The sequence below is a fragment of the Muscardinus avellanarius genome, assembly GCF_963383645.1.
Source record: "Muscardinus avellanarius genome assembly, chromosome: 3".
In the NCBI taxonomy this organism is placed as follows: domain Eukaryota; kingdom Metazoa; phylum Chordata; class Mammalia; order Rodentia; family Gliridae; genus Muscardinus; species Muscardinus avellanarius.
The window spans coordinates 38,988,754-39,012,762 of record NC_137788.1 but is presented as its reverse complement, the minus strand read 5'-3'; the positions used below and the strand labels follow the sequence as shown (position 1 = coordinate 39,012,762).

General features: G+C 42.0%; 1 protein-coding gene across 1 annotated transcript; it reads left to right on the top strand.

Moving 5' to 3' along the window:
• Positions 1 to 3,074: 3,074 nt before the first annotated feature.
• Positions 3,075 to 23,677, top strand: GPBP1L1 (GC-rich promoter binding protein 1 like 1; the record flags this gene model as incomplete). The annotated part of the gene is made up of 10 exons (XM_080692191.1): positions 3,075 to 3,170; positions 6,743 to 6,872; positions 7,500 to 7,786; positions 13,251 to 13,323; positions 15,449 to 15,642; positions 18,698 to 18,838; positions 19,309 to 19,467; positions 21,586 to 21,710; positions 22,314 to 22,416; positions 23,525 to 23,677. Exons 1-10 carry the CDS (start codon positions 3,111 to 3,113, stop codon positions 23,675 to 23,677), a joined length of 1,425 nt encoding a protein of 474 aa, XP_080548317.1. The 5' UTR covers positions 3,075 to 3,110.
• Between the last annotated feature and the right edge of the window lie 332 nt (positions 23,678 to 24,009).

Below are 24,009 nucleotides of genomic sequence, written 5' to 3'. Positions count from 1 at the left end.
GAGCCCAGCCTCAGCTACTTAGTGAGGCTCTCAGCAACTCAGTGAGACCCTGTTTCTAAATAAAATATAAAATAGGTCTGGGAGTGTAGCCCAGAGGTAGAAAGCCCCTGGGTTCCATCCCCAGTACCACAAAAAATAAATTAAAAGACTAAAAATCAGGGCTGGGGGCGTAGCTCGGAGGTACAGTACCCCTGCGTTCCATCCCCATCCCCATCCCCAGTACTGCAAAAAATAAAAAGCAGGGTTAGGCTGGGCCTGGTGGTTCACACTTGTAATCCCAGCATTTGGGAGGCTGAGACAGGAGGATCATGGTTTGCAGACAGCCTCAGTTACTACTTAGTGAAGCCTTTTGCAATTCACTGAGACCCTGTTTCAAAATAAAGAAAAAAAAAAATAGGGCTAGGGGTATATCTCGGAGGTAGAATGCTCCTGGGTTCCACCCCCAGTACCACAAAATAAATAAATAAAAGAATTAATAACAGCGGGTAAAATACCACTTATGGCAAGGCATTTCCACTTAGAAAAATTTTAAATCTAAATAGACCATTGATTTGCATTTCTGAATTACCTTTGATAGCTAAAAATGGCTATGTAAAATAATAAGCTCTATTCAGGTGAATTTAAAAATTCAAAAAGACTTAACATCCAGTGCTATTATATAGGTGGTGATACTTTAATACCTATCTGGGTATGGTGCTGTGTACCTGTATCCCAGCTACTTAGAAAGCTGAAGGAAGAGGATTACAGTTGGAGGTGATTCTGTGCAACTTAATGGTACCTTGCCTCAAAATGGGGGGGGGGGTGGCTTATTGTTAGTGCATTTGCTGAGACATGCACAAGCCCGTTTGATTCCCCAGTACAAATAAGTAAATAAACTAAGATATGAGGGGTTTGACTCTCAAGACCTTAACTTGATCATTTGACTGTATCTCATTGTAGCCGTTGTATATGACAGAGATTTTGCCTTTTGTGATTGTATGTATTTTTTTTATTCACAGATTGGTAGATTCATGTGGCCTTTTAAACGATTGAATAATGATGGAAATGGATCCAAAATAATAAGTGACTTCTCTACCAAAGCAGTAGAAGATTCTTCATAATCACCTTCCAGTAGCTCAAATCACTTTTGGGAAAGGAGCAGAGAAAGTGAAATACAGAAAACTGAAGAGAAGAAACCCTTATTTTGGAACTGTCTTTCTTCTTGACTACCCTTCACCCTCCCCCATCTTCCTGTTTTAATTTTGCTCTAAATTTATAAGTAGTAAAAACCAAAGAAATACAATATACATTTAGGAGCTTTATACCAAGCAATTTGCCTTGAAAGCTGCTATTCTGTGGAGGGAAAAGTATATCAAGTTTCTGTCTGATTTTTTTTTTTTTTTGCAAAATTACTTTTATGTGCTTAGATTTTAAAAGATAAGACAAATATAAATAAATATCTTCACACTGATTTTAGCAGTTGTGTGAGAATAATGACACTTGAGTTTTAAGGGCTTTGTCATGTGGTTATTTTGCCACTGGAATTGACTGCTCAGATCTTTTATACTACTTTAGCATTATATTTTTGATGTCACCTTGATGACATTACTTGCCCGAATGTGAGGTCCACCTGTCTTTTCTAGCTATGACCTTGTTATGAACAGTTTGCACTCAATGTACAAATGTCCATGCATTATCTATTTCAGCAACATCGTAGTGCTCTTACTCAAGGAAGTTGAATGAGGTGAACATAGACATAGCTCTTTCCCCTTACCCCCCTTTTAAATGTAACAAATATTTTTTATGTTCCCCTTCCCCCTTCCCCTCCCCCTTTCCCTTTGTGTATGTGTCAGAAACTAGGTAGTGTAGGATGAGCAATTGAGGGCACTGAGAGTGGGCTACATAGAGCTGGTCTTTTTTGTGCTTCATCATAAAAACGTCCTGCTGGCTAGACTACTTGAGACACTTTTGACAAGAAAACCTCAAAGGAGGTCCAGCTAGTAGCCTCAAGGAATTTGGAAAACAGGACCACAGAGGTTACGCTCTGGGGTAAATATTCTCCATATGTTTAATTTTGGAAGAAAACTATGTGCCATGAAAAATGTCTACTGTTTTTTTCCTGTATTTAATTCTAGAGAATATAGATAGGATGATTTGGAAAACCAGTGGATCTTTCAGGACAGCTGATTTTGGTGTTTGAGAAAAAGAGGAAAGTTCGAGAGGTTGTGTCTTCCTTTTCCAGGAAGATCTTTTCTTTTCTCTCTCTTTTTTTGTTTTTTTTTGGGGGGGGGTACTGGGGGTAGAACTCAGGGGCTTTCATGAAAACCTCTGAGCTACACTCCCAGACCTATTTTATATTTTATTTGGAAACAAAGTCTCAATAAGTTACTGAGAGCCTAAGTAGCCGAGGCTGGCTTCAAATCTGCACAGTTCCCCTCAGCATCTCAAGTACTTGGATTACAAGTGTATGCTGCCACACCCAGCTAGGAACATCTTTTCTTTTTTTGCCAGAAGGACCTAAAGTCCAGGCACTTTGCGGGGCGGGGGGTACAGTAGCTTAAACTCAGGGACATTCTACCTCCAAGCTACACCCCTAGCCCCAGTTTTTTTTCCCCTATTTGAAACAGTCCCACTAAATTGGAGAGGGCCTCACTAAGTACCTGAGGCTGGCCATGAACCTGAGAACCTCCTGTCTCAGCCTCCCAAGTACTGGGATTACAAGCATGGGCCACTATGCCCAGCCCACTAATCTTTTTTCATAAGTATCTACTGTAGTTTTAAGTAGTTATTTGTGTTCTTATGTAACTCAAGAAGGTATTAGCTTCCTTTATATAACCTTTCAGACTTGGGTGACATTTTCCTGTGGTTTTTTTGTTTGTTTGTTTGTTTGTTTTCATGATCATATATTCACAGACTTGCTTTTGTTTACCATTCATCTGAGCTTTGGAACCTCTCATAAGTAGTTTACAAGAGGCTTAGAGGGCAGATCTGATGTAAAGAGGGGTCATAGGTTAATCAGATTCTCTTAGTCATTGCTATCAGATTCTTATAAGTGATATGAATTGTCTTATTTTAGATCCTGGCCATGAGGTTGGATGCCTCACCTTGCTGAAAAGAGACACTGGACCTAAATGGCGCAGCATGACTTTGTTCCTGCTTGGCTAAATTTCTCAACACCACAGTCAGCTAAGGTAAGTCTTTTCCATCCCTAAAATAACTACCCAAATACCAGCTTGTTGCATTTCATGTGGCTTATGGCCTGTTTGACAGTCTTTTTGGTGTGTGTGTGTGTGTGTGTGTGTGTGTGTGTGTGTGTGTGTGTTACTAGGGATGGAACCCAGGGTCATTCTACCTCTCAACTACATCCCAAGTCCTATTTTTATTATTATTATTTTTTTTTATTATTATTATTATTTTTTTTTCTGTAATAGGGATGGAACCCAAGACCCAGAATTCTCCCTCTTAGCTATACCCCTAGCCCTATTTTTTTATTCTTTATTTGGAAACAGGGCTTCACTAAGTAGCTGAGGCTGTCCTTGAACTGCGATCCTCCTGTCTTAGCCTCCCAAGTCCTGAGATTACAAACATGGGCCACCATACTTGTTTTTTTGGGGGGGGTTGTTTTTGTTTTTGGCGATGGACTCCAGGGTCATTCTACATCTTGAGCTACTCGCGCAGCCCTATTGTTTAGTTCTATTTTTTTGTGGATCTGGGGTTGGAACCCAGGGGGCATTCCACCTCCAAGCAACACCCCCTGCCCTATTTTGTATTCTTTTGAAACAGGGTCTCACTACGTTGCAGAGGGCCTCGCTAAGGAGCTGAGGCTGTCTGCACGGCCATCCCTGTTTTTTTTATAATAGACTTTATTATAATTTATAAGCCAGAGCTGTGCATGGTGACACATGCTTGTAATCCTAGTATTTGGGAGGCTGAGACAGGAGGATAGTGGTTCGCAGACAGCCTCAGCTACTTAGCGAGGGCCTTTGCAAGTGTGTGAGACCCTGTTCCCTAATAAAAAATAAAAACTAGTGCTGGAGGTGTTGCTTGGAGGTAAAATGCCTCTGGGTTCCATCCCCAGTACCACGAAAAAAAATAATAGTAATAATTTATAAGTCAGGTGTGGTGGTGCATTTGTAATCCCAGCATTTGGGAGGCTGAGACTGGAGGATCACGATCAAGGACAGCCTCAGCTACTCATGAGACCCTTTGCAACTCAGTGAGACCCTGTTTCAAAATAAATTTAAAAAAAAATATGGAGCCAGGCGTGGTGGCACACGCTTGTAATCCCAGCATTTGGGAGGCTGAGATCGGAGGATCGCAGTTTGTGAACAACCTCAGCTACTTAGTGAGGCCCTCTGCAACTTAGTGAGACTGTTTCAAAATAAAGAATAAAAAATCAGGCTGTGGGTGTAGCTCTGAGGTAGAATTCCCCTGGATTCCATTCCTAGTACCGCAAAAAAAGAAAAAAATATAGTGCTGGCTGGGTTCCACCCCAGTACAAATATAAATACACACACAGACACACACATTGTTTCTTTAATATATTCGGCCTTGGATGAGGGTTTAAAAAATGTTTCATTAAGCCTGGTGTGGTGGCACACTCTGGTAATCCCCACGCTTGGGAGGCAGAGACAGGAGGATTGAGCAGGTTCGAAGCCAGCCACACTGGCTTAAGAGACCCTGTTTCCAAATAAAAAGTATAAAATAGGTCTGGGAGTATAGCCCAGAGGTAGAAGGGCTTCCAGGAACACCAGTGCCACCAAAAAAAGTTTCATTAACATTTTTATTTTGAAACAGGATCTGACTAGGTTGATAAGAATCTCACTACTTGGTAAGGCTGTCCTCGAAACTAATCCTCCTGTGTCAACCTCTGAAATAATGGAATTACAAGATTATGCCATCATGCCCACTTACAACTTTTCTTTTAATATAATATACGTGATTAGGCAGTGCACATCAATATTTTATCACTCTTAGTGTCTCATTTTATCATTTACATCCCAGGCTTTTTTATTACATGGTACACTTAAGCCTTTCATTATTACCTGTTCTGCACATTTTGGAGATAATATACCTGTTAAACTGTATGGAACAAAGGATCAGAGGACCTCGCTAAATAGCTGAGGCTGGTCATGAACCTGGATCCTTCTGTCTCAGGTTCTCAAATGCTGGGATTGCAAGCGTGTGCCGCATGCCCGGCTTAATATTAATATTTTTAGATATTGACATGTTTCTCTACAGGCAAAGAGTTGAAAAAAGTAGCTGCCTTTTTTCCCCCTCTGTGATAAAGGGAGAGAGAGAGAGAGAGAGAGAGAGTGTGTGTGTGTGTGTGTGTGTGTGTGTGTTTTTCCTGGGAATGGAACCCAGGGGTCTTTTACCTCCAGCTACAATTTTTTTTTTGGAAGCAGACTTGCTAAGTTGCTGAAAGCCTCACTGAGTAACTGAGGCTGGCTTCAAACCTGTGTAATTCTTCTGTCTCAGCCTCAATCAGTGCTGGGATTATAAATGTGTCCCACCACGCCTGCTGCATTCTATCTCGTAAGTACTATGCCTAGCCTCACTTTCTTGTTTGTTTTTGCGGTACCAGGGATGGAACCCAGGGGCATTGTACCTCTGAGCTACAACCCCAGCCCTATTTTTATTTATTTATTTTATTTATTTTTTTATTTTTTGGAGAGGTACTGGGGGTGGAACCCAGGGGCGTTCTACCTCCGGGCTATACTCCCAGACCTATTTATACTTTATTTGGAAACAGGGTCTCACTAAGTTACTGAGAGCCTCACTAAGTAGCTGAGGCTGGCTTTGAACCTGTGTGATCCTCCTGTCTCAGCCTCCCAAGTGCGGGGATTACAAGCGTGCGCCACCACGCCCGGCTTAGTATTTTCATTTTTTGAAACAGGGCCTCACTGAGTTGAGAAGGGCCTCGCAAAGTAGCTGAGGCTGTCCGCAAACTGCAGTCCTCTGGTCTCTGTCTCCTGAATGCTGGGGTTACAAGCATACATCACCACACCTGGCCTTTAATTTTTTTTTTTTCCCCTCCTGGTCTGGGGATGGAACCCAGGGGCATTCAACCTCCGAGCCACACCTTCTGCCCTATTTTTTATTCTTTATTTTGGAACAGGGTCTCACTAGCTGAGGCTGGCCACGAGCTGCGATCCTCCTTTCTCAGCCTCCTAAATGCTGGCATTACAAGTATGTACCACCATGCCTGGCTAAGAATTTTTAAATTCATCCATTATTATCTTTTTTGGGGGGGGGCAGAACTGGAGATTGAACCCAGGGGCATTCTACCTCCGAGCTACACCCCCAGTCCTCGTGTGTGTGTGTGTGTGTGTGTGTGTGTGTGTGTGTGTGTGTGTGTGTGTGTGGTACAGGGGGTGGAACCTAGGGTCTTTCTACCTCCGGGCTACACTTCCAGACATATTTTATACTTTTATTTGGAAATGGTCTCACTAAGTTACTGAGAGGCTCACTCGGTAGCTGAGGCTGGCTTTGAACCTGTGCGATCCCCCTGTCTCAACTTCTCAAGTACTGGGATTACAAGTGTGCGCCACCATGCCCGGTTGATTTAAATTTTTAATGTATAACCTAGGACTTCTCTAACTCAGAAGCCCGAAGTATTCTTATGATATTTATGTTCCTTATGGTGGTTTCTGCTGCTTTTTTTTACTTGTGATTTGAACACTTAATGGGAAACCTGGTAAGATACTGAAAAAGACTATTTCTACTTATCTTTTTACATCCTTGTACTTCTTCATCTTAGTCACCTACAGCCACCTTTGAAAAACACGGAGAGCATCTCCCCCGAGGAGAGAGTAGATTTGGAGTAAGCCGCCGTCGACACAATTCTTCTGATGGCTTTTTTAACAATGGGCCCTTACGAACTACAGGAGGTAAACCAAGTCCTAATTTTATGACTATATTAAACTCTACAGCAAACCCAGGCTGGGGTACCTATTCATAATCTAGAAATAAGATCTTTTGTAGACAACAGGTCTGGTAGTTCTTACCTAAGCAGATTAGCTTTCTATGTTTTTTTTTTTTTTTCCCGGTACTGGGGATGGAACCTCAGGGGCATTCTACTTCTGAGCTACACCCCTAGCCCATTTTTTCTTCTTTATTTTGAAACAGGGTCTCACTGAGTTACAAAGGGCTCACTAAGTACCAGAGGCTGTCCGCAAACCACGATCCTTCTTTCTCAGCCTCCCAAATGCTGGGATTACAAGTGTGCACCACCACACCTAGCTCCATGTCTACATTTTTATTGTTATATGAATCAACTTTTTAGTTGAACTCTTTCGAAATTGCTTCACAAAGAAAAGATGTATGTAGTTTTTTTTGTTGTTGTTGTTGTTTGTTTTTTGTTTTTGTTTAAATGAGTGTGTAGAGTTTTCATTGAATTGGTCCTCTGAAAGCCTTTTGGCAGGACCATAAACCAGATCAGGGAGCATCTGGCCTAGTTATATCTGAATTTCTGGGAAACAAACAATCTAATGTGTTACTTTTCTTTACTATCCTAGATTCCTGTCAGCAGCCCTCCTTGTTCCGCCATGATTCTATGGATTCTGGTGTCTCTAAGGGACCGTATGCTGGAATCACAGGGAACCTGTCTGGTTGGCACAGCTCTTCCCGAGGGCATGAGGGCATGAGCCAGCGTAGTGGAGGTGGCCCAGGGAACCATCGACACTGGAATGGCAGCTTTTACTCCCGGAAAGGCTGTGCCTTTCAGGAAAAGCCTCCTATAGAGATTAGGGAAGAAAAGAAAGAAGAAAAGGTGGAAAAGTTGCAGTTTGAAGAGGAAGACTTTGTAAGTATGAAGCTTTAGACCTGTAGTTAAAACCCAACAAGTTATGTCTTAAGTACAAGACCCTATTAGAAATATTATAGAAAAGCGAGTCGCTAATTTTAGAATTTTTATCATTTTTAGAGAAAAAGAGTTAAGTTGATTTGCTTGATGGAATCCAGGGGCATTCTACCTCTGAGCTACACCCTCAGGCCAAGTTTTTACTCTTTATTTTTGAAACCAGGATCTCACTGAGTTGCTGGGGGCCTCACTAATTAGCGGAGGCTGTGGGCGAACCGTGATCCTCCTGTCTCAGCCTCCCGAATGCTGGGATTAAAAGCGTGTGCCACTACGCCCGGCTTTCAGCAAATCTTTTCATTAAACCTTTTGAATAAAAAATAAAATTTTATCTAAGTTTTTTTTTCTTTCCATACTGGGGATTGAACCCAGGGTTGTTCTACTTCTGAGGCACACATCTAGCCTTATTTTTTATTCTTTATTTTTTAAACAGGGTCTCACTTAGTTGCAAAGGGCTTTACTAAGTAGCTGAGGCTGTCCAAAAACCATAATCCTCCTTTCTCAGCCTCCTAAATGCTGGGATTACAAGCACATATGGTCAGACATGGTGGCACCCACTTGTAATCACACACCTGGACGATTGCAGGTTTGAGGCCAGCCTCTTCAACTTAGGCCTTCTACAATTGAGACCCTGCTTCAAAAAATAAAAGGAAGCCAGATGTGATGGTGCAGACTTAAAATCTCAGTATTTAGGAAGCTGAGACAGGAGGATAGTGGTTTGCAGACAGCCTCAACTACTTAGTGAGACCCTTTGCAACTCAGTGACCCTTTTTCAAAATAAAGAATGAAAAAACAATAAAGCTGAGGATTTAGCTTGGAGGTAGATGTCCCTGGGTTCTATATCCCCAGTATCACTAAAATAAAATAAATACAATGTTAAGCTAGGCATGGTAGTGCATCCTTGTAATCACAGTACTTAGAGGGTTAAGACAGGAGGATCATAGTTTCAAGGCCAGCCTCAGCAACTTGTGAGGCCCTCTGCAACTTAGTGAGACTCTGTTTCAAAATAAAGAATAGGATAGGACTGGGGTGTGTGGAGGTAGATATCCCTGTGTTCAATCCCTAGTACTGCAAGAAATAAATAAAAGGATAAGGCTGAGACAGGAGGATTGCAGTCCGTGGACAGCTTCAGCTACTTAGGGACATCCTCTGTAACTTAGTGAAACCCTGTTTCTAGATAAAGAATTTTTTTAAAAAAAGGGCTGGGGGTGTAGCTTAAAGGTAGAATGCCCCTGGTTCCCCAGGAAAAAAAAATAAAACCACCAGGACGTTATTTTGCTAAAACAAGGCGGGAAAGAGGGGTACTCTCCCTTCCAGAACAAAATACCAACTTAAAATAACTTGTAGATTACATAAATTAATCTAGAAAATGTTGAGGTATACACACTTAGGTAGTAAAAGAAAAGCAGAGAGCCAGGCATGCTGATGCTCACCTACAATCCCAATACTTTGGAGACTGTGACAGGAAGATCACAGTTTCAAAACCAATCTCAGCAATTTAGTGAGACCCGCGTTACAAATAATAAGGCCAGGCATGGTGGTGCATGCTTGTAATCTCACTCAGCATTTGGGAGGCTGAGGCAGGAAGATCGTGGTTTGGGGACAGCCTCAGCTTCTTAGTAAGGCCCTTTGCAATTCAGACCCAGTTTCAAAAAATAAAGAATAAAAATGGGCTGGGAGAGTATAGTTTGGAGTTAGAATGCCCTTGGGTTTTATTCCCAGTACCCCAAAAACAGTAACAACAAAAATATGCAAGGTGTGGTGGTGCCCACTTGTAATTCCAGGACTTGGGAGGCTGAGGCAGGATGAACACAGGTTTGAGTCTACCACAGTGCTTTAGACCTTGTTTCAAAATAAAATGGCTGGTATATAGCTTAGTGGTACAACCAACCCCCATTAGGGTCCGTCCCTAGTACCCGCCTCAAGGAAAAAAAAAGAATGAGTTTGATCTCCTTAAGTCAGAATAAGGGGTTTGTTTTTGTATTGGCAGTGGAACCCAAGGGTCTATTTCTGGGATATTCCTCCAACTTTTTTTTTTTTTTTTTTTTTTTTTTGGCGGGTCTGGGGATGGAACCCAGGGACATTCGACCTCCAAGCTACATTCCCTGCCCTATTTTTTATTCTTTATTTTGAAACTGGGTCTCACTAAATTGCAGAGGGCCTCACTAAGTAGCCGAGGCTGTCAACGGCAATCCTCTGGTATAAGCCTCCCAAATGCTGGGATTACAAGCACACCCAGCTGTGTGTGTGTGTGTTAGTACTGGGGATGGAACCCAGAGGCCTTCTATCCCAGACCTATTTTTATACTTTTTTTGTTTTTGTTTTTGAAACAGGGTCTCCCAAGCCAGTGCAGCTGGCTTCAAACCTGTGGGATCCTCCTATCTCTGCCTCCCAAGCACTGGGAGTATAAGCATGTGCCGCCATGCATGCCCAGCTTTTTTTTTTTTTTTTTATAGTGTCTCACACAGGAGGATCGCACAGGTTCAAAGCCAGCCTCAGCTACTGAGTGAGGCTCTCAGCAACTTAGACCCTGTTTCCAAAATAAAAGTATAAAATAGGTCTGGAGTATAGCCCAGAGGTAGAAAAGCCCCTGGGTTCCATTCCACTCCCAGTACCACCAATGAATGAATGAATGAATGAATGTTGTCTCACTAAGTTGTTGAGGCTAAGTTGCCAGGGCTTGCTTCAAACCTGCGATCCTCCTGTCTTAGTCTCCCTCAGATTGGAATTATAGGCGTGAGCCACACCACGCCTGGCAGAATAAAGGTTCTTATTTTTGCAGTACTAGGGATGGAACTCAGCAGCATTCTACTTCTGAGCTATACCCTGAGCCCTTTTTTTTTTTGTGTGTGTGTGTGGTACTGGGGTTCCTGGAAGCCTTTCTACCCTCTGGCTACACTCCCAGACCTATTTTTATTTGGAAACAGGGTCTCTTAAGCCAGCGCGGCTGGCTTCGAACCTGCACGATCCTCCTTTCTCCGCCTCCCAAGCACAGGATTACAAGCTTGCGCCACCACGCCTGGCAATCAAGCCCTATTTTTTAATCTTTATTTGAAAGGGTCTCACTGAGTTGTAAAGGGCCTCATTAAATAGCTGAGGCTGTCTGCAAACCGCGATCCTCCTGTCTTAGCCTCTCAAATGCTGGGATTACAAGCATGTGCCAGCATACTCACCTAATAAAGGTTATTTTTTGAAGGAAAAAAAAATTTGGGACAAGGACGTGAGGTTTATAAAAGTTCTGGTTAGACCAGTCATTCTCTATTGCTTAGACTGAATGATGGTTAAATGATTTTCTTCCCATTAATATATTTGATTTTACTCAGTTCTGTTTATATTTTACTATTTTCAAAAGGTTTTAAACAACAATACTGTTGGTGTGTTTGTTTGTTTGTTTGGTCGGTCAGGGGATGGAACCCAGGGGCTTTTGACCTCCGAGCTACACCCCCTGCCTCTTTTTTTTTTTTGCGGGTCTCGGGATAGAATCCAGAGACATTTGACCTCCAAGCTGCATACCCTGCGCAATTTTTTATTCTTTATTTTGAAACAGGGTCTTACTGAGTTGCAGAGGGCCTCACTGAAGGTCTTACTAAGTAGCTGAGGCTGTCCATGAACCGCAATCCTCAGGTCTCAGCCTCCCAAATGCTGGGATTACAAGCGTGTGCCACTACGCCCAGCAATTTTTTATTACTTATTTTGAAACAGGGTCTCACTAAGTAGCTGAGGCTGTCCACAAACCACAATCCTCCAGTGTCAGCCTCCCAAATGCTGTGATTACAAGCTTGTGCCACCATGCCAGGCTCTGATTTTTTTAATCAGTGGAAAGATATCAAAGATAAAGAAAAAAATACTGCTGGGAGTATAGCTCAGAGGTAGAATGCCCCTGGGTTCCTCCCCAGTACTACAAAAAAAAAAAAAAAAAAAACCAGCTACAGCTTTTATCCATGGTACCTCTTTCTACCTTTAGAATACTACCTAGAGAAATACATGTATCTCTCCTACATATTCTGTCATGTATTGTTTCTTTATATAATGAGTTAAAAGTCTGATTTATATTTGTTCTCATTCTTTTTATTATTATGGTGCTCACCTTGGCTGGTTGAAAAATAAATACCAGCTGTGGCCTCACTTTTAGAGATTCTTAGAAGCTGTCTACTGGAGCCATGGTTTCTTTTCATTGACTTTTTTTTATTGTCTCACAGACAGTTGTTCTCAAGAGCTGGTTTTCCTACTGTTACCAGATTGTAACATTTGGGCTTTAACACTAGTATTATCTTCATACCCCTAAATTGGTTATTAAGTCCAGCCTATTTTTAGCTCATCTTCATCTTTCTCTTTATCTTTTCTACTCCTGTCTACTTTATTACTCTTCTGGACTAGGAAATTTGTCTTCTATCAGGCTCTTCGTTGATATTTAAACCTTTCATATTCTTTCTTAAAGCTGGTATCAGTGTGAGGGTCATAAATGTTAATGATTGGGTACTTCGTGTTAACTCTGGATGAATGATATATCCTCATTACCTATAAAATATTTCATCTCCCTCAGAGTATCTCCACAAGCCAGCTATTGCCCACTTTTCCAGAATATCTTTTCCTGCAGAAGTTTCCTTTTCTTTTTAGCACTAATCATGCTGAACTGATTGTAGATATCTTGATATTCTATTCTTTATCATGTTTTCTTATACTGGTATGCTCATTGAGCCGTCTGTTCTTTGATTCCCTCCCATTTCATTTTCTTTGCTTTATAATTAATCTTGAGGACTCTGTTACCTCCTGTCATGAAACCTTTCCTGATAACACTTCTTTTTCAAGTGGAATTAGCCATTCCTCTTTTAGTTGTCCTTCCCCAAAATAAATTTATCATGGTTCTAGATCCTTTTATGGTACTTAGTCACCTATAAGTTTATCTTTGTAGTGATATGGCTACCCCAGGAGGACAGCTGCTGTTATTCTTTGCTTTTGTATTCCTAGCAAGGTCCCAGATACATGGTCTACTCTCATAATGGGAGTCTTAAGTAGTGCAGTCAAAACTACACATTTCACTGACCAGATTGATTACCCTTTATAAATCTGAGAATTGTGATTCATACTCTTGTGTATTCAGCTTTCTTTGCCTCATTTGGCAAGGAAAAAAAAAACCCTATTGGAAGGAGGGAACTTGCATATTTAGTCTGTTCATTTAAGAAAATAAATGAATTTCACTTATTTCAAAGGAAATGGAACTTAAGAGAGCCTAAAATTAATGTAATATGTATATATTTTGCATTTCATAATTCTTTTTATTTTTTAATAGCATTAAATTAGTAAGAACTTTGAGTTTGTAATTATTTGATAGATTCCATAGTGGTGGCTACTTTGCAAAAAGTGCCAAAATTATAAGCTGTGTCAACCATTCATATCCCTTTTTTCCTAGCCTTCTTTGAATCCAGAAGCTGGCAAACAGAATCAGCCATGCAGATCTATTGGGACCCCTTCTGGAGTGTGGGGTAGGTAGACATTGTCATTTTCGACTTAAAACTTTTTCTTATCAGGGAGGGGATCAAAAGTTCTTAATCTCCCATCTTTGTGTTTCTTAATCTCTTGTGTCTCATCTCATCCATTCACCCTTGGTAACTAGTGCTTTTTAGATCTTTACTAAAACTTTTACAAGGATAACAGGTTACTCTGCCCCCAGAACACTACTGAAATGAAATCATAGCAGTAGAGTCAGAATGCAGACAATTAAAAACTTTTAAAGCTCTAATTTTGAAAGGGGATTTAAGTAAACGGAAAGCAATATAAAGTTCATAAAATATAATTTTAAGTTAATTTTGCTAATTCACTTAAAACAGTGTGTTTCTTCAGTCATTATGTTTTATATTCTGATTGTTTTCTAAATATATGGTGAGTATATATAACAGGATACCCTTAAGTACTCTTTCATATACTGCCAAACACACTTCAGCGGTGTTGTTGAGGGCTTGGGTGAGGGCAAGAACAAGGCCCTGGGGCTGACCTCGCACCTTTTAAAGAACAGTGTTGTATAACACTAAACCCTTTGAGGCTTGGTGGTGAAAGTGGGTTCTTTCCCTCGGGCTGTATAGAAATGATGAACAGAATCCTTTAATTTAATGCTTATGCAGATTTTTATTGGAACAGCAGACAGAGCAGGGAGGGGGTCTAGCGTTGCTTCACACCTAAGAGCTCTGAACTAGGCTCTATTTTTTCCTGAACTCTGATCTTAAGTAGGGTTTCTTCTGCCTTCCTTAACTTGAGTTGCTATGCCAAAGGGTTTGCAAAGGCTCACTTTTCCCACCCAATGCAGATGCAGACCAGCCATCCTGCTAGGCAGGGTCACAGCGTATAGTCTCTCTGTCCAGGTGCAGAAAAACGGGCTCTTTCTATTTTTGCACTCTTTCTGGGCTCTTTCAATTTTTGCATTCTTCCTTTCTTCTGTGTACAAGAACAGGCCAGTCTGACATCACAAATCAAGGCTTAGCTACATGAGAGGATGTTTGGTGTCTTTTAGCTCCCCTTTAACTTTCAAGGTCTGTTACTTTATCTCATTGCCTGTCAACCCAGCAGGTCCAGCATCAGCACAGCCTGCTTGTTTACAGAGTATGGGACAGAGTGGGCTCTGTAAGAAGCTGCCCATTTTAAGCCTTTAAATGCATGATTTACTTTGTAATAGGGCATGGTATGAAATTACCCATTCCCAGATCAGTATGAATATACTGTTTTATTCAAACAGGTTCTAGTTGTTGAGTTTTTATTTTTTGGCAGTTATAAATTATGCCTGTTGTGTAGGGCAAGGAGAAAGCATATAATGTTTATATGTGCTTGTTGTGAATAACTACACTAATAAAAATTAACAGGTATAAATTAATGTGTTTCATACCAAACCTGATCTATGGCATTGGAATGTATGATGTCTACAAATTGAACTCTCCTGGTCCCTTCATATAATATATTCCCTAGCCAGGCATCTTATTGGAAGGCTTTAACATATGTCAATCATTGGTTTGATTGAATCCATTGTGAGGATTAAGGGTGATGGCTATACTTTATCTATTAATGGTGTGTGATTTTGCTCCACTTTGGCTCAGCAGTTTCATGGGAGGCTCCTTTTTCTAATTTCTCCTCTCTCCATTCCCTGCTGACAGGAGCTATGCTACCCTTGGATATATTCTGTGTCTTACTAATTACACCATACATAAGACAAGTTGTGTACCAGAAAAACTGCTAACATCTTTGTGCGTTCTAGTTGTGTATGAATTTAGTATTAAATACTTCATATGCTGCCATTTTTTCCTACAGTTCCCAAGTAATGTGACTTTTAAGAGTATCTGTTAAAACTGAGTATGGTGGCACACACCTGTAATTTTATACTTTGGCATCTAAGACAGGAGAATCATGGGTCTGTGGCCCGTGGCCAGCATCAGCAACTTAGTGAGGTCCTCTACAATATAGTGGGACCCTGTTATCAAGTATGTTAAGTTCACACTAGTAAATGTTTGCCCATTGGTCTGAACAGTCAACTCCTTTGTTGAAGGTGAAACTTTCGTATAAACTGCTTAGTGCTACTCAACCGGTTTGACATTTTTTTTCTCTCTCCACCATTGTATTTCACAGAAAACCCACCTAGTGCCAAGCAACCCTCCAAGATGCTAGTTATCAAAAAAGTCTCCAAAGAGGATCCTGCTGCTGCCTTCTCTGCTGCATTCACCTCACCAGGGTCTAGCCATGCAAATGGGAACAAATCATCAACCATGGTTCCCAGTGTCTACAAGAACCTGGTTCCTAAGCCTGCACCACCTCCTTCCAAGGTATGGATCAGAGTCATTAAAAGAAGAACCTTGTCTAATAGAGGTTTAGGAAACAAACCCAATCAGAAACGTTTAGTGAATTTGCAGACTCTGCAGCTACTGGCGGGATTGGTATCATCTCATAAACCCGCTCCTCCCAATATGCTCTGTGTCTGTGTGTGTGTGCGCGCGCGCATGCGTGCGCGCTGGGGATTGAACCTAGGGACATTCTACCTCCGAGCTACACCCTCCAGCCCTGTTTTTTATTCTTGATTTTTTGAAATAGAATCTTACTGAGTTGCAAAGTAGCTGAGGCTGACCACAAACTGTGATCCTCCTGTTTCAGCCTCCCAAATGCTGGGATTGCAAGCGTCCACCACCCCATGTCTGGCTTTTCTTACTATTTATAGCATTAACATTGATCCACTCAGCTAGGCATGGTGACGCACACCTATAGTACCAGCACTTGGTACTTGGGAGGCTGAGACAGGAAGATCTCAGATTTGAGAACAAATCTCAGCAAATATTGCAATTTGGCAAGACCGTGTTTGAAAATAAAAACTAGGCCGGGCGTGGTGGTGCATACTTGTAATCCCCGCGCTTGGGAGGCGGAGACAGGAGGATTGCACAGGTTCGATCCCTGTTTCCAAAAAAAAAAAAAGTTATAAAAATGGGTCTGGGAGTGTAGCCCAGAGGTAGAAGGGTTTCCAGGAATCCCAGTACCACCAAAAAAAAAGAAAAAAAAAACGAAAAGAAAAGAAAAACTAAAAATGGCTGGGAGTGTAACTCAGTCTCTTGGTTGTACCCTCTAGCCTTTCTTTTCTCTCTCTCTCTCTCTTTTTTTTTTTTTTTTTTTTTGCGGTACTGGGGATGAAACCTAGGGGCATTTTCCTCTGAACAGCTATACCCCAGTTCTATTTTTTATTTCAAACAGAGTCTCACTAAGTAGCTGAGGCTGCTGCGAACTACAATCTCCTGTCTCGGCCTCCTGAATGCTGGAATTAGAAGCATGTGCCACCATACTCGCCTTAGAACTTTCTTTTTATGCCCCTCTTCTTTTTTTGGTACTGGGTTTCCTGGAAACCCTTCTATCTCCAGGCTACACTCCCAACACTCCCAGGCCTATTTTATACTTTTTATTTGGAAACAGGTGGCTTCGAGCCTGCACGATCCTCCTATCTCTGCCTCCCACGTGCAGGGATTACAAGTGTGCGCCACCACGCCCGGCTGCCCCTCTTTTTTATGTTTTTTGGACACTGGGGAGTGAACCCAGGGTTTTGTAACTTGGAGCTATACCTCCAGCCTCTTTTATTTTTTTATTTGAAGCAGGGTCTCACTACTTGCTGAGGGCCTTCCTAAAGTACTGATGCTGGCTTGGAACTTGGATCCACCTGTCTCAGCTTCTCAAGTACTGGGAGTACTACCATGTGCCACCACACCTGGCTAGATGACACACAAATTTTCTTTGAATGTAATGTGAAGACTAGATTTTTGGCAGAATGTAAAATAGCTTTTACAAAATGGAGGTAGAGATGAGTAAGGCAGAAAACAAAGTAGTTTGTTAGTGGGTTTTTGTTTGTTTTTGGTTTTGTTTTGCTTGTTTTTTGCAATGCTGGGGATGGAACCCAGGGGCATTCTACCTCTGAATTACATCCCCAGCCCTATTTTTTTATTCTTTATTTTGAAAGAGTCTCACTAAGTAGCTGAGGCTGTCCACAAACCTATGATACTCCTGTCTCATTTGTCTCATTCTCCCAAATCCTGGAGTTACAAATGTGTGTTACCACACCCAGCTTGTTATAGTGTTCAGGTTACTGAAAATTAAGATTAAGTTGGAACCAGACATGGTTGTAAGCATGCTTGTAATCTCAGCATTCAGGAGGCTGAGGCAGGAGAATTGCAGTTCGTGAACAGTCTCAGCTACTTAGGCCCTCTACATCTCAGTGAGACCCTGTTTCAAAATGAAGAATAAAAAATAGGGCAGGGGGTATAGCTTGAGGGTCGAATGCCCCTGGGTTCCATCCCTAGGCCCGCAAAATAAATAAATAAAAATAAAGAATAAAATATAGCACTGCGGGTGTAGCTCATAGGTAGAATGCCCCTGGATTCCATCTCCAGTACCATGCAAAAAAAAAAGATTAAATTGGAAAACTACAGTGGCTCATGGCTGTAATCCCAGCTACTTGGGACCCTGAAGCAGGAAGCAGGAGAATCATAAATTCAATTCTAGCTGGCAATTTAGAGAAACCTTCTCTCAAAATTAAAAGTAGAGTTGGGTATGTGGTGGTGGACATTTGTAATCTCAGTATTTGGGAGGCTAAGACTAGAGGATCACAGATTCGCAGATAAGCCTCAGCTACTTAGGAAAGCCTCGCTGGCTTAAGGGACTGGACCCTGTTTCCAAATAAAAAAAAAAAAACATATATAAAATAGGTCTGGGAGTGTAACCCAGAGGTTTTGAAGGGTTTCCAGGAACCCCAGTACCACCAAAAAAAAAAAAAAGAATAAAAAATAGGACTGGTGGTGGCCTTACTTGGTAGAATGCCCCAGGTCTCAATCCTTAGTACCAAAAAAGAAAAGGTTTGTGGTTAGGTAAGTAGAAAATTTGCTTCTCAAATTCATATGTGCAGCTAAATGCTTTCAGAAATAGTACAGTAGAGAAAACTGTTGAAAGCCAGGGGCATGGGCACACACTTGCAGTCATAGTACTTGAGATGTTGAGACAGGAGGGTCGTGGGTCTTAGGACAGCCTTTACAAGTAGTGAGGTTGTTTCAGAATAAAATAGGGCTGGGATGTATCTTGGAGGTATAATGCCCTTAGTTTAATCCTTAGTACTATCCAAGGGCTGGGGGGAGCAAGCTATTGGACTTTCACCCTATAGTGTTTGCCATCTGCTTTAGTCCTTCAGGTGCATAACCTCACAAAGAGGTTGCACACCACTTTATTTACATGTTACAGGTAAGCTGTGGGAATTTACATTCCCACATAACATTCCTCTCTTTGCTTTGTGATTTTACAAGCTGAGATCATGTTTATATGTTTTTTTTTATTGGTATGTTCTTTATTCCCATCTAGCCCAACGCATGGAAAGCTAACAGAATGGAACATAAGTCAGGATCTCTTTCTTCTAGCCGAGAGTCTGCATTTACCAATCCAGTCTCTGTTACCAAACCAGTGGTACTGACTGGTAGTGCAGTTCTGAACTCTCCCAAAGAGGTGAGTGAGGATAATTCAGGACAGCCTTTTCTAATACTGCTATTTCCTGCTTACTTACACTAAGATATGCAGTGTGGCGTGTATAGCTGCAACGCCAGTTCTCTAGTAAGCTTGGTTTAGCTCAGGATCTGTCCCTTCCTCCCTCCCATGGTCACTAGCACTGAGCTACACCCAAACCCCTTTTATTTTTATTTAAGACAGGGCCTTACTAAGTTGCTAAGGGTAGCCTTGAACTTGCTATAGTCCTGCCTCAGGAGAATCATTAGCATGCTACACTGTGCTGGCTGAGAGTTACTTTTTTGTTGATGTCTCCTGTTAGCATCCAGAAGTGGGCACTAGCTGGGTAGGATAAATGTTCTGTGATAGACTTAGGTTGGCTTGTTAGACTGGCACTATTAAGTAGAAGTGACCCAGAGAATACCAGTTGTTCCTCTATGGTCAGGAGGAACTGATTTGTGCTATTTGTCCAGAGTCCCTCCAGCACTACCCCTCCAATTGAGATAAGCTCATCTCGTCTGACCAAGTTGACCCGCCGAACTACCGACAGGAAGAGTGAGTTCCTGAAAACACTCAAGGATGACCGGAATGGAGACTTCTCAGAGAACAGAGACTGTGACAAGCTGGAGGATGTGAGAGCATAGGGTTTTTCGGGGGTAGAATAAGTATTTCTGTGTGCTCTTTTTCTTAAAGGAGAGTGAATGTATCAAGTTGTTAGGTTTTTCTGTTTTGTTTTTGTTTTATTGTTTTGTGGTCTTGGGGATTGAACTTGGGTGTGCTACCTCCTAGCTACAGTACCCCAGCCCTATTTTTTATTCTTTTATTTAAAACAGGGTCTCACTAAGTTGCAAAGTAGCTGAGGCTGGCTGTATGTGATCCTCCTGTCTCAACTTCCCAAGTACTGTGATTACAAGGTGTGTTTTCACCATTCTTGGCCAAGATTTTTTTTTCTTTTTCTTTTTTGGTACTGGGGATGTAACCCAGTGGCATTCTACCTCTGAGCAACACCCCTAGCCATATTTTTTATTCTTCACTTTTTGAAACAGGGTCTCACTGAGTTACACAGGTCCTAAGTAAGTAGCTGAGGTTGTCTTTGAACTGTGATCCTCCTGTCTTCAGCCTTCCGAATACTAGAACTGCAAGCATGCGCCTCCATGCTTGCCTTGCAAGATTTTTTTTTTTTTTTTTTTTTTTTTTTTTTTGGTGGTACTGGAGATCCTGGAAACCCTTCTACTTCCGGGCTACACTCCCAGACCTATTTTATACTTTTTTTTATTATTATTATTTTTTTTATTTGGAAACAGGGTTTCTTAAGCCAGCATGGCTGGCTTTGAACCCGCGCAATCCTCCTGTCTCCGCCTCCCAAGCGCGGGGATTACAAGCGTTCGCCACCACACCCGGCTGCCTGCAAGACTTTTAAATGTACATGTTATCTGTAGGCGTATTAGCCTTATAAAGCTTTTGATAAAGAGTTTAATTAATCAGAGAGATTCAAATTAGTTTTTTGTTGTTATTGTTTGTGGGTCTGGGTATAGAACCCAGGGGCATTTGACTTCTCCCCTGTTTGTTTGTTTGTTGTTTGTTTTTGGTACTGGGGTTCCTGGAAACCCTTCTGCCTCTGGGATATACTTCCAGACACCTATTTTTTATATTTTTATTTGGAAACAGGGTCTCTTAAGCCAGAAAGGCTGGCTTCGAACCTGCGCAATCCTCCTGTCTCAGCCTCCCAAGCATGGAGATTACAAGTGTGCGCCACCACGCCCGGCCTTTTTCTTTATTTTGAAACAGGGTCTCACTAAGTTGCAAAGGGTCTCACTAAGTAGCTGAGGCTGTCGGCAAACCGCCATCCTCTAGTCTTAGCCTCCCGAATGTTGGGATTACAAGCTTGCACCACCATGCCCAGCTCTTTTGTTTCTTGTGGAACTAAGGATTGAACCCAGGAGCATTCTACCTCCAAGCTTTATCCCTAGCCTTATTTATTTATTTATTTATTTATTTATTTATTTATTTATTTATTTATTTATGAGTGAGTGAGTGAAAGAGTCTTGCCAGGTCACTGTGAGTCTCACTACATTGCCGAGGCTGACATCTAACCTATGCTTCTCCTGTTTTAGCTCCCAGAGTCCTGAAATTACAGCCATATGCCACTGCACATTACTGCGTGTTGAGTTTTGTATAGGACCACACTCTTCCAAAGGGATTGTGCCTTGTTTTGGAGGGGGATACTGGGGATTGAACCCAGGGACATTCTACTTCCAAGCTATACCCCTAGCCCTATTTTTTAATTTTTAAAATTAATTAATTTATTTATTTATTTAGGCCGTACTAGAGATGGAACTCAGAGGCATTCTGCCTCTTGAGATACACCCTCAGCCCTATTTTGTATTCTTTATTTTGAGTCTGTCCTCCAACCTGTGATGCTGTCTCAGCCTCCTAAGTACTAGGATTACAGGCACCACCATGCCCAGCTTACCCTAGCTCATATAGGAAGTATTAATATCACTGATACCAGCCTTCAAAATGTGTTCTTCAATATTAAGTTAGCTGTTCTGGATCTTGGACATTCCATGTAAATTTTTGAATCAGTTTGTTGATCTAGCAGTTACCCATTGTACTTGGGGAAATTCTCTTGTGGACCATTTTTCTTCTGTAAAGCACTTTCTGTGCTTCTGACTCCTTGATATTGTTAGGTTGCTTATCTTGCCACAAACGATCATTAAACCATGTATATGCCCTTTTCCTTACTGCAGTTGGAGGGCAACAGCACACCTGAACCAAAGGAAAATGGGGAGGAAGGCTGTCTCCAGAATGGCCTTTCTCTTCCTGTCGTAGAAGAAGGCAGAGTCCTCTCACACTCTCTGGAAGCAGAGCACAGGTAGGTGAGGCCAGCTCACAAGGAAAGCCATGTGGTCTTCAGTGTTCTTAGGACATCGCAGATAAATCCTGGTGTAGAGAGCGCATTCGTGAGGAACATGACCTCCTCAGTGTTTCCCAAGTTGGCCTCTTGACCACTGGGCTTCTTCCACACAGTTGGCCAGTTTTTCCACAGTCTTCTTCCAGTCTTTTCATGTAGTTTAATTTCAGACTCAGTATATCGCTTCATTCAGAGAAGTGAGAAGAGGAGAACCCATTTCCTAAATTGTTGTGCTGGCCCAAGTGAGTAGTTACCACCATACAATCCCCTTTAAAGGGGCCTAGGACTCCCATTCAAGAACACTGTTGTTTAAATGAAGACTGTGAACACAGTAGCCACCTTTTTCTGGGCACAGGGTAGGTGGAGTCTGCCAAGTATGGTGGTACCTTCCTATAAAACAAAGTTCGTGTCCAGAGGAACGAGCAGTTTATTGAGAGAGGCCACGGTAATGTGATACTGAAAGAGAACTTGGGCACATGTAGAAATGTTGTAGTTTTTTGTGGGAAGTGGTGGGCTGCCCACCTAGGCTTACTTAGTTTTTGTGTTTTCTTTGTTCTCTACCAGGTTATTGAAAGCAATGGGATGGCAGGAATATCCAGAAAATGATGAGAACTGCCTTCCTCTCACAGAGGATGAGCTCAAAGAGTTCCGCATGAAGACAGAGCAGGTATGTCATGAGCTGATGCCTAGACTTTATAACAGTGAACAGAACATGGAATTTCTACAAACTCCATTCAGTTTACTAACATTCTGGTTGTATATATTTTGTGGTACTGGGGATTAAACCCCAGGGGTATTCAACCTCCAAGTTGCACCCTAGCCCTATTTTGTTTTTGTTTTTATTTTGAAACAGGTACTTGCTAGGTTGATGAGAGTCTCACTAATTACAAGGCCGACCTCAAACCTGCAATCCTCCTGTCTCAGCCTCCCAAGTACTGAGATTATAGGTGTGTGCTGCCATGCCTGGCTTGGTAGCTTGTATTTCAAGCATGCTGATTGGGTAAATTTTATAAGGGTGTGGTGGCGCACGCTTGGGAGGCTGAGACAGGAGGATTGCACAGGTTCAAAGCCAGCCTCAGCTACATAATGAGGCTCTCAGCAGCTTAGTGAGACCCTGTTCCCAAATAAAGTATAAAAATTAAGTCTGGGAGTATAGCCCGGAGAATCCCTTGGATTCCACCCTCAGTAACACACACACACACACACACACACACACACACACACACACACACACACACGGGTGGGGGGGTCCCTAGTATTTGGGAGGCTGAGATAGGATCGTAGGTTCAAGGACAGCCTTAGCAAATAGTGAGGTTCTCATCAACCCCGCAAGACCTTGTTTCAAAATTCTCTCAGAAATAGGGAGCCCCACTGGGCATGGTGGCACATGGTTATAATCTAAGTACTTGAGACGCTGATACAGGAGGATTGCAGTTTGAGGACAGACTCAGCTACTTAGTAAGGCTCTCTGCAATTTAGTGAGACCCTGTTTCAAAATAAAGAATAAAAAATAGGACTAGCCCGCTGGGCATGGTGGTGCACGCTTATAATCCCCAGTACCACAAAAACAAACAAAAATATTCTTGGATGATCTGCAGCACATTGATGTTTGAAAAGCACTACTCTGAGAGATCTTAGAAGGGCTCCCACCTCCCCTTACAGTCTATACATTCTACCTCCAGTCACATTGAGACCAGACCTTTCCCCAGTTCCCATGGGCCAGTGTAGTCATTCATGCATTTTCTTTCTTTTTTTGTCTCCCATGCTAACCACAGCTGAGAAGAAATGGCTTTGGAAAGAATGGCTTCTTGCAGAGCCGCGGTTCCAGCCTGTTCTCCCCATGGAGAAGCACTTGTAAAGCAGAGTTTGAGGACTCAGACACAGAAACAAGTAGCAGTGAAACATCAGATGATGATGCCTGGAAGTAGGCATATCTGCTCACAGTTACTAATCTGACCCAGTGAACTCGTTTGTGTGTTTAGGGAATATACAAAAGAAATCATTCTTTTCCTTTCCTTATGTTATTGAATACTTCCTGCACAAGGGAAATAATCGTATCCCAAAGAGAGCAATTGGCTTGTTATAGCTTTTGTTGTTGTTCTTCCCTGTCATCTGCTTAGTAGAGAGAAATGTGTGCGGTGGGGAAGATTTTTAAAACACCCACACACAGTACATATGGGGCGATGCACAGGTGGGAGCTGGTAGTGCAGAGGCAGGGACCCTGGTCTGTAGCAACAGCCTTCCACTAGCCCTGGGGGCA